Consider the following 11,005-nt stretch of genomic DNA (forward strand, 5'->3'; position numbering starts at 1 on the left):
AAATAAAAGGAATACAAATTGGAAAAGAAGAAGTAAAACTGTCACTGTTTGCAGATGACATGATACTATACATAGAGAATCCTAAAGATGCCACCAGAAAACTACTAGAGCTAATCAATGAATCTGGTAAAGTTGCAGGATACAAAATTAATGCATAGAAGTCTCTTGCATTCCTATATACTAATGATGAAAAATCAGAAAGAGAAACTAAGGGAACAATCCCATTCACCACTGCAACAGAAAGAATAAAATACCTAGGAATAAACCTACCTAAAGAGGTAAAACACCTGTACTCAGAAAACTATAAGACACTGATGAAAGAAATCAAAGATGACACAAACAGATGGAGAGATATACCATGTTCTCTCTTTCGTTCAGATTATTTTCAAATCGCTATTTAGTATTGTGTGTCTTATCTTAATTTTAAAAAAAAGTAACAGGCACTTGATAATAAAATCAAGTTTGAATAAAGGAAAAAGAGAAAACTCTAGTGACAGAAACCAGAGCAGTGGCTGCCAGGAGTCAGGGGGTGGGGCAAAGCCTGGACTGCACAGGGGTACGAGGGAACTTTTTAGGGGAGAAGAAAATATTCTACATCATGATTGTGGTGGAACCTTTGACAAAACTCATCGAATTACACACTTAAAATTAGTAAATAAGTTTTAAATAAATTATACCTCAGTAAAACTGATTCTAAAAATCGATTCAAGGAAAAGATAAAGCTTAAGCAAGTGTCAGATACCCCTCCCCCTAACAGTGAAGTATGAACTAGGAGTGCCGAACATCAGTACAAGTTCCTGGGGAGGGCAGCCGCGTGCCAGATAGTGGAAACGTCAAGGAATTTCTGCTAACTGTTGCCTGGAGTAGGTAAAAGAAATAACTAGGGCTGAGGAAGCAGCCTGGTTTCACAAGAAATAAGTAGAGATCTTGGATGCATGCGGAAACCTGACAAATTGGAGGGGCCAAGACAGGCCTTGAAGTACACATGGGGCTCTCCATTTGTAGTTTTGTTTTCAGTTGCTCTGGAATGGGGGTATTTGAGGGTCACCCCTGGGACCTGAAATTTTCACCCAACTTAAGGCCTCAGGTTAAGAAGGTGGGTCTTCTTATACCTCCTGGGCAGGCAGCATCCCCTGGAAACAAGACAGGCAGAGAGCTGAAGGGGCTTTGCCTGGAGACGGGTAAAAGAGCAGCAACACCAGGCCGCTGGCTCTGCAGAAATGGCAGGGTGGCAGCTGCAAGAAAGCCCTGCAGAGAGAGGAAGCCCCTGGGCACGGTGGGGATGGTGGGGAGGGGGGAGCCCGCCACACCCAGCAGGACTCCAAAGAGGGCAAGAAGGGTGCAGCTGCTTGCAGTGAAGCACAGTGCACTGGCTGCATGCACTCCACTCTGCTCCCCAAACCCTACCCAGAAAATGTCAGGGAAGAAAGTAAAAAGACTTCAATCCTTTTATGGGAGAACTGGAAAGGAGCAAGCAGCAGACAAGAGATTTCAACAACTTTTGGAAGGACAAAAAAACGAATTATCAGAGAGAAGGGACCTCAGAGCAGGTGAGCTATATACTCATAGGCACCTGCAGGCACCAGGGACCACGGAGGCTGGCACAAGGCATGGGACAGAAAGCAGGGCTGAAAGTCTGAACAGAGCTGTTGGAACCCTGGGTTCCCCCACCAGTGCCCACCTGCTCACCTAAGGGACCACACCTCCCAAAGCCACTCCTTGCCAGAGACTGGTGGTCTATTCTACAGACTCTACCCATAAAGGCTGAGGGGCCAGGGAGCAGGCACAGCAGAGCCGAGTCAAGGCATGGGCTGAAAACCAGGAAGCAGGTAAGGTCTCCGACTCAGCTGTGAGACCCCCATCCCTCTGCCCAGACTGGCTCTCAGACACCAGCAGAGAAGCATGGACACTCCCACCAGCCCTGCAGAAGGCTGGAGAATTCTTCCCTGGAATACTGAAGGGCTCCAGGAAAGAGACTTCACCCACTATGTTTGAGGGTCACCACCAGTGAAAAAGTGAGCTTGAGATCTGGTCCCAAGATAGGAAACCCTGGAGTCAGACCTTAGGATCTAACGGCTCCCATAGGTACTTTCAACACATTCCTCTTTTTTCAACCCTGCCCACCCTCCACTGGGACCCACACCCCCAAAGCCCGAGCTCGACAGGGCCGGACAACAGTAAGTGCTCAAAGGGCTTAGATTCTTCCTCTTCTTATTGTCCTCATTCATTCTCACCAGAATTCCCCTCTGCAGATGCAGAGACTTAAGTAGCCTCCAATCTGTCAAGTCAGTCCTCCTAGCGCCTCTATTTCCTTTCCAACTTAAGACATAAAGTTGTGTGTGTGTATTAATATATATGTTTCCTAGCTTCATCAGAAATGGAGAATTATATTTCTGTTTCTCCTATTCTTGGTCATTTTCAGATGATTTCCAAGACATATCTTTATTCTACCATCTCATTCTACCATCACATGACCATATTTCTAAAATGTAGCATTTAAAAAAAAAAGTGGCTTTAAAATCATCATGGGGCTTCCCTGGTGGCGCAGTGGTTGCGAGTCTGCCGCCGATGCAGGGGACACGGGTTCTTGCCCCGGTCCGGGAAGATCCCACGTGCCACGGAGCGGCTGGGCCCATGAGCCATGGCCGCTGAGCCTGCGCGTCCGGAGCCTGTGCTCCGCAACGGGAGAGGCCACAGCAGTGAGAGGCCCGCGTACCGCAAAAAAAAAAAAAAAAAAAAATCATGGAAAGTAAAATTGCATTCTTAAATGGATCAACTAGGTGTTAAAAAGGCAATCATTTCTATTGTCATAATATTCATTAAATGTCATCAAAAATCACTAGCGGTCCTTTGATGTCAATAGATGTTCACTGAGATACGCTTCTTTGACAACTCGTATTGCAACTAACCACTGTGTAAAAATGCAAATATACCTCATACGACTTGGTTTCCAAGTCTTTAATGTAGTCCTCGGCATCGGGCAGGCTTTTGTAATAAGCCATGTTTCTCTTCATCATTTCATCATCAGGATGCTTCAGTAGAAAGGTGTGAGCAGCTGCAATGGCTTTTGGAAGATTATTTGCCTAAAGTACAAAGAAGAAAGAGAAAAGCTACTCAATGGGTGGTGAGCATGAACGTCTGTTCAGTCCTTCGGCAACTTTGTGTTTCTACACGATGCTGGAAGCTAAGGGTTCAGTGATTTCCAAGACCCAGCAAGACCTGGTCCAGCCACTCTGGAAGAGTGTTCATTCCCTGCAGGTGAGTAGATGGCCTTTGTGTGCCTGTCCCGATCTACGCCCTGCAGTCTCCACCCTACGCTGCCCTGCCCAGGAGGCTCTCACAGCGGACTCCCTTGCCCCGTAGCTTCCAGTGGGTTCATCAATGAGGAGCTCCAACAGGAGCCCAACAGGAACCCAGCAGGAGACTGAAGGAAGGGAAGAGAATAAGGCTGGGCTGTTAGTGTCCTGGCTCCCTCCCTGCAAGGTCGCTCCCTTGACTGAAGGTCACAGCCCCTCTCAAAGGGGGTCTCTCCTTCCGGTATCTCTCCTTCTGGCTTCCAGCAATTGGTCTCTCCCTTGCCCCTTCTGGCCTGGGTGGGGGAGTGTCACACCTCACTGTCACTAGCCCTTGTAAATAACTGCTTTATTAAATGTTCCTCCAACTACCCAGTATGACTATATCACATCTTTTCTGCCAGAACCTTGACAGATGTATCAATACTTTCCAGAGTCTCTCACAGAATCTCCGATTCACTGTTCTCAGTGATTCCCACCACCTCCTCACTTACTCATCCATTCACTCAGCAAATATTTGTTGCAAGCCTCCTACATGCCAGGCACTGTTCTACGAAATGGGTCTGTAACAATGAGCAAAACAGGGAAAGAATCCCTGCCTTTACGTACTGGACATGCAGGTGAGCCCTCCCTATTCCCGTAACCTTGATCAAGAGCCTCTTTTTTTTTGGTGGGGGGACATGCCTCCTTATGACCTGTTTATTTCAAGTAATTGACCCAACCTGTACCAAATGGATTCATTTCCCCTCTCTCTCCTCTATCTATACATATAGATACACACACACACACACACACACACACACACACACACATCATATACATGGGTCTACAGGTGAATACGTGCAGATAGACATGTTGACATGTAACTTTACTATTTCATGGATATATGTGTACTAATATATTTTATACACTATATAATATATAATGTAATATATGTAATACATTATAATTAAAATGTATACAATTATTTTTGTAAATAAGTTCATCTGTATCTTTTTTCTTAGATTCTGCATATAAGCGATATCATATGATGTTTCTCTTTGTCTGACTTGCTTCACTCAGTATGACAATGTCTAGGTGCATCCATGTTGCTGCAAATGGCATTATTTCATTCTTTTTTATGGCTGAGTAATATTCCGTTGTATATATGTTCCACATCTTCTTTATCCATTCATCTGTCGATGGACATTTAGGTTGCTTCCATGTCACAGCTATTGTAAACAATGCTGCAATGAACATTGAGGTGCATGCATCCTTTCGGACTGTGTTTTTCTCCAGATATACGGCCAGGAGTGGGTTTGTTGGGTCATATGGTAGCTCTACTTTTGGTTTTTTAAGGAACCTCCGTACTGTTCTCCACAGTGGCTGTACCAATTTACATTCCCACTAACAGTGTAGGAGGGCTCCCTTCTCTCCACACCCTCTCCAGCATTTATTGTTTGTGAATTTTTTGATGATAGCATCTTTTGTGTCATCCTGTGTTCTGTCTCCCTGCTTTTCACACCTCTTTGTGGTCTCAGCTAATGTGTCTGTCTCCCCCTCCAGACTCTGAGCCTTGAAGGACCCAGCAGTGTCATTCATGTCTGTGCTCCTGGTACCTGGCACAGTTCCTGGGACAAAGCAGGACTTGGTAAGTACCAGTGATTTGGATGTAACATCACCACTGTATAATATTTTCATGAAATTAATTCATGTTTCCCTCTATTTTCCCCTCTCTCTCTTCTCCCCATTAGGTGGTGGTCAGCTGATTCTGAGTTTCACTGCCTCATGGGAGGTAGCTGTCTGGTCAGGACACAGAAACATGACAAAAGCCCCTGTACTCTTGAGAGAACTTGGCAAGTATGGGAAGAGGAGGAAATCGGGAGAGGGAGCTGCAGGAAGAAGCTGACTGGCCTGGAAGAAGAAGAGGGAGGAAGAGGAATTCTCTAGGCCAGAAGAAAGTCCCCCTTGGGCTCTGCAGGGGCAGCAAGGTCTGTGGCCCTTGACCTTCAGGTTTGGCACCTGCAGGCAGAGCCCAGGAGAGCAGAAGTCCTTAGAGAGGAATGGGATGCTCTGGGGGCGGGAGGCTCAAGAGGTAGGCAGTCGAGGATAGGGACACCTCCCTGTGTGGACACGCGAGCAGCAAACAGATGGCCCCCCGCGATGTCCTGGCTCCTCGGCCCCCTGGAATCACAGCACAACCTGGTGGGGGGGGAGGGGAGAAGGCCCCCGGATCTCGTGCACAGAGACTCCTTCAGGCAATCCAGAGGGACACTCGGGGGCAAGAATTAGGGAATTCAGTTTGGAGAGAGAAAAATAAAGGGATACTTGGCACACTCTGGATTTCTGAGAATCAAAGGACAGCACATACCTGTGCAAAACTGCCCCAGCATGGGAGCCCAGTCATTTGGAGACAATGGCAGTGGCTGCCCTGGAGGAGTGATGGGTGGTGATAAGGACAGACTCCCAGAAGTCAGTGCTGATATTTGGGGAATGCCAGCTAGTGACCTGGAGTTCGACTGCCTTTTTTTTTTTTGGCTTTGCCGCCGGCTGCTTGTGAGATCTTAGCTCATGGACCAGGGATGGAACTCGGGGAGGGGGTGGAAGGGGGACGGGGAAGCACAGAGTCCTAACCACTGGACCACCAGGGAATTCCCAGAACTGCCTTCGAAAGAGTTCTACAGATAGCTTTATACTCCTGTCTGGACAAAGGCCAGTCTGGCAGCCAGAAGGAAGGGAAGAGTATGAATGCAGCCCTTTTTAAAGCATATACCAATGAAATTAGATTCTCTGATTCTCAGAAGAGCACTTAGAAAGAGTGGCACAGAGTGGGATTTTTAAGGCCTCTCACTCAGGACCTGAGTTTTACAAAATGGAATCCCTTCCTGAAGGATGATTTTATTCATTTTTAACTCCAGGTCTGTCAGCTGGAGCATGGAGCCACATCTTGACAGCTAAACCTCTGACAGACCCCAGGCAGGTTTTAGAGAAGGAGGGGGTGGGGGAACCTACCCTGCCATGGGTTCCTGAGAGACAGCCACCTACACGAGAGGCTCCCAGTCACCTGCCAAACCAGCCACCCCTCAACCAGGGGAGGACAGAGTCCAGGTCCAGGCAAAGAGCGGGTAAGCATGCCTGCGAGGCAGCCAGCTCTATCAGCTCAGAGTTCAACAGCCATCAAGGATTTGATAAAGCGCTGGGGCCCACCTGTTCCTCGGCCTGTGGGGAAGATGAGCATTTCATGGAGATGGCGGCCACAGAGAGAACCCACAGCTCATGACATGAACCTAAGTCAGGCTGGGGCCACGAAACCTACCGTGGTTTCAGGTCCTGCTACAGCAGGAAGCACCATTCATCTCCAGTACCTGTCGCCAGCCGTCAGGTGCCAGGTAGAATGAATGTGCCTGTCATTCATTATTTCCTCTCTACCCAGAAACAGAGTTTGAAAATATAAACACCATTAAGGAAAAAAAAAAAAAATTAAGCCATACAATATCATCACCCCAAATCACTTTTTCAGTGATTTTCAGTTGAAGCAATTAAGTGGAGGTTCTGGTTTATTTATAAAATTCTAAACTTCTCCCTGCCCTGTAAGTGATCTCAAAATACTAAGACAGATGGTATTATACTGACTTTTTTTTTTTTTGGCTGCACCCCGCAGCTTGCAGGATCCTAGTTCCCTGACCTGGGATCGAACCCATGTCCCCTGCAGTGGAAGTGCAGCCTTAACCACTGAACCGCCAGGGAATTCCCTATACTGACTTTTAAGTAAGTGATTGTTACAAGACCTACAAAGGGTTTTGAGAGAAGCTATGAACTTCCTAACCTTTGAGGATGACAGGATGGAGGAAACCCCTGCCTTCTGGTTACATTGTAGCACTGCAGTCCCCTCCTCCCTGCAGCACTTGTTTCAAATTCATCTGTATATTAAAGAAATCAGAGCTTCCACTATTCTCCATGTTTAAAAATAAAACGTTTTCCCCTTGATTATGTGACTCAAATTTGGCTCAGACTGTATTTGCCAAAAGTTCTACAAAAAAGAGAGAGGATTAAAACGAGTCCTTTTTAGCGTAAAAAATACTGCTTGTATGAGTCAGCCATCATTTCTGCATTTCATACATTCTGGAAATGTATTAATCTTATCCCCGTTCTATATTAAAATTGTTTTTTTATTGCCAGGACAAATATTCACAAATCTGATACTTATATAAAACTGTAACCAGGCATAGAAATAACCCAGCTTTTCTCCTTTTTAGGGTTTCTGCTATTTTATGGCTCATGTGAATGCAACAGACACGCAGCTCCGTTTCAGGGAAATATGAAAAACAGATCTTGCAGCCCAAAGACGGAAAGCAAAGTTTAAAAAATCGTTTTCGGTTAGAGAAAGTAGAAACTGGATTTTGAGAGGGCTCTATTGGCAAAACTCGGTGAAGACGCACCAAGCTAAAACCTGTTTATCCAGTAACAGGGAATTCAGCCCCTCTTCAGACTTGTGGGTCCCCAGAGTAAGGACTTAAAGGATAGAGACTGCAATTTGTGGCTATTTTTAGCCAGCAATCACAGGCAGAATGTAAGCAGCCACAAAAAGGAGGAAGACAACTGTGTTACATTCTAGATGAAAGACAGCCAGTCCAGAGCGCCAGCCCTGATGAATCACAGCGCTCAGCTTCTTCTCCTCCAGACAGGGAAGTGTCCTTCCAAGGAGCCCTGCCCTTTCCTGGCCTTAATTTTCTCTTTAAAAGGGACTGGCCGGCTCCGCAGATCCTCTTCCGCCCTATTACCGAAAGGCACCACTCACTTGAGAAATGGTATTTTAATGGTATATACCAAAAAAGGAGTCTGTCTTCAAATAACACTGTGCTAGGCGTTCTATGTACGTTCTCCGCCTCAGAACAACCTTTCAAGAAAAGTATTTTCATCTCTATTGAAGATGAAGAATAGGGGGAACAGGATTTGAAGGCGTCCTTTGGCAGCGCGGGGTGGGAAAGAACTAAGTCGAGAAAGAGCGGTGGGACGCGGCCCAGGACGGAGGGACAGAGCCTGGGCCTAGGGGCGGGGCCTAGGCTTGGGGGCGGGGCGAGGCGAGGCAGACTTGCCTTGAAGTAGGCGAACTGCAGGAACTTGTAGGGCTCTCGGCGCTGGAAGTCGGCCAGCACTTCGCGGCTGGGCTGCGACTGGCGGAAGGCCGGCAGGCCCTGCTTGCAGCGCTTAAGGCAGTGCGCGCGGCGCAGCAGGCCCCCGAAGAGGCGCAGCTCCGGGTGGCGCGCGAGGCCGGCGGCGGGCTCGGGCTGCGGCGCCGCGCTGCAGTTGCGGTGGCAGAAGGCCTCGCTGTCGCGTAGCAGGCGGTGCAGCCGCAGGCTGATCTCCAGATAGCCCACGCTCTCCGCCCAGTGCTCGCCGCTATACTGGTCCAGCGCGTGCCGGTAGGCCGACTCGAGCGGCATCAGCTCGTCCCGAGGGAAGCTGCGGAAGCTGTAGCGCTCGTACTGAGCGCGCCCTGAGCGCAGCGCGCAGCCAGCGCACAGCAGCGCCAGCAGCGCCGCGGCCGCCCGGCGCCCCGGCTCCATCGCTCCCGGCGGAAGGAAGGAAGGAAGGAAGGAGGGGTGCGAGAAGGAAAGGAAGGGGGAGGACTGAGCGACGCGGCGAGCCGAATGCTGGGGAGGCGGGGACGCCAGCCTCTGGCCCGCCCCGTCCGGCTGCCCCTCCCCACCCAATCCGGGGGTCCGGGCGAAGCTGCCCGCGAGGAGTGGGTGTCCTGGGGAGGGGCGCTGCCCTGTAGTTCCTGCACGATCTAACCCGTGATCCCGGGCTCCACTGTTAGTTCCTTTATAAAGAGGGCGGTCTGCAAACCAGACGCGGCCCTAATGGATCATAGATCAGCGCTGCTTACACTTTAGAATCTCTTAGAGGACTTGTGAAAACGCAGATTCCTGGACCGTGACCCCAGAGTTTCTCATTCAGCAAGTCTGCTTGGGATGGGGGTCTGAGGATCTGCGATTCTAACCAGCATCCTGGTGAGACTGATCCTGCGGGTCCACGGCCTACACTTTGATGGCCCTGCGACGACCTTACATTTCAATGAGAAAGACAATGCATAAATAAAATTAATAAGGATGTCAGTGGCGCTTTGTAAACTATTAAGCTAATCAAGTTGAAGATGCACACACCTTACGACTGCCATTTCACTCCTCAGAATACGCTGGAGAGGGAATTCCCTGGCCGTCCAGTGGTTAGGACTCGGCGCTTTCACTACTGAGGGCGCGGGTTCAGTCCCTGGTGGTGGAACTAAGATACAGGGAGCAGCGCGGTGCGGCCAAAATTTTTTTTAATTAAAAATAAATAAATAAATAAAAGAATACGCTCGAGAAACTTGTATGTGTGCATCGAAAGATGCGGATAGAGGGGCTTCCCTGGTGGTCCAGTGGCTAAGACTCCGCACACCCAATGCAGGGAGCCTGGGTTCCATCCCTGGTCAGGGAACTAGAGCCCATATGCCGCGACTGAGAGTTCGCATGCTGCAACTTAAGATCCTGCACGCTGCAACGAAGATCCTGTGGGCCGCAACTAAGACCCTGTGCAGCCAAATAAATAAATATTATTTAAAATAAATAAATAATTTACAGAAAAATTAAAAGGATAGTAGAAACAGTTCCTATATAGCCCTCATCCACATTCACAAATTGCTAAGTTATACCACATTTCCTTTCTCTGTATTTATCTCTGTTTTTTTCTGAATCATTTGAGAGTACATTGCATACATGAGGTCACTTACCCCTTAATCTTTTAGTATTGATATGTATGTCCTAAGAACTAAACTACAGACAATGATCAAATTCAGGAAACTTAGCATTGATGGAAGACTAATTTATATTCCCTATTCCTGTTTTGTCAACTGTCCTAATAATGTCTTTTACAGCACTTTATCCCCCTGGGCAGGATGCGGTCCAATATCCTGTGTTGAATCTAGCTGTCTCTTCTACTTAGTGTTCTGGAATCTGAACTTTCAGCTTTTCTTGTCATACCATTGACACTGTATAAGAATACAGGCCAAAATAACAATGAGATCCACTACACACCTATTAGAATGGCCCAAATTCAAAATACTGACAACACCAAATGCTGACAAAGAGTAGAACAACAGGAACTCTTCATTCATTGCTGGTGGGAATACAAAATGGTACAGCCACTTTGGAAGAGAGTTTGGCAGTTTCTTACCAAACTAAACACACTCTGCCATACCATCCAGCAATTACATTCATTGGTATTTACTGAAATAAATTGAAAACTTATGTCCTCACAGAAACCTGCACACAAATATTTATAGCAGCTTTTTACATAATTGCCAAAACTTGGAAGGAAACAAGATGTCCTTCAATAGGTGAATGAATAAACTGTGGTACATCCAGACAATGGAATATTACTCAGCACTAAAAATAAATGAGCTATCAAGCCGCAAAAAAGACACAGAGGAAACAAATACAGTTTACTAAATAAAAGAAGCCAATATAAAAAGGCTATATACTGTATGATTCCAACTATATGGCATTCTGGAAAAGGCAAAATATTGAAGACAGTAAAAGGATCAGTGGCTGCCAGGTGTTGGCGGGAGAGAGGGATAAACAGGCACAGCACAGAGGATTTTTAGGGCAGTGAGACTATTCCGTGTGATACTATAATGGTGGATAAATGTCATTATACATTTGTCAAAACCCACAGAATGTGAAATACCAAGA

The 11,005-nt window shown here is 47.2% G+C and overlaps 1 protein-coding gene across 1 annotated transcript in view; it reads right to left on the reverse strand.

Moving 5' to 3' along the window:
* CRTAP (cartilage associated protein) overlaps positions 1–9,164 on the reverse strand; it is a 34,113-nt gene extending 24,949 nt beyond the window's left edge. Inside the window, exons 1-2 of the mRNA XM_024116526.1 lie at positions 8,369–9,164; positions 2,934–3,083 (exon numbers count right to left, since the gene is read on the reverse strand). Of these exons, the coding sequence (XP_023972294.1) occupies positions 2,934–3,083; positions 8,369–8,839 (621 nt within the window). The 5' untranslated portion in view covers positions 8,840–9,164. The remainder of the gene's footprint in view (positions 1–2,933; positions 3,084–8,368) is intronic.
* Positions 9,165–11,005: the final 1,841 nt, after the last annotated feature.

The sequence above is a fragment of the Physeter macrocephalus genome, chromosome 18, assembly GCF_002837175.3.
Source record: "Physeter macrocephalus isolate SW-GA chromosome 18, ASM283717v5, whole genome shotgun sequence".
Lineage (NCBI taxonomy): Eukaryota > Metazoa > Chordata > Mammalia > Artiodactyla > Physeteridae > Physeter > Physeter macrocephalus.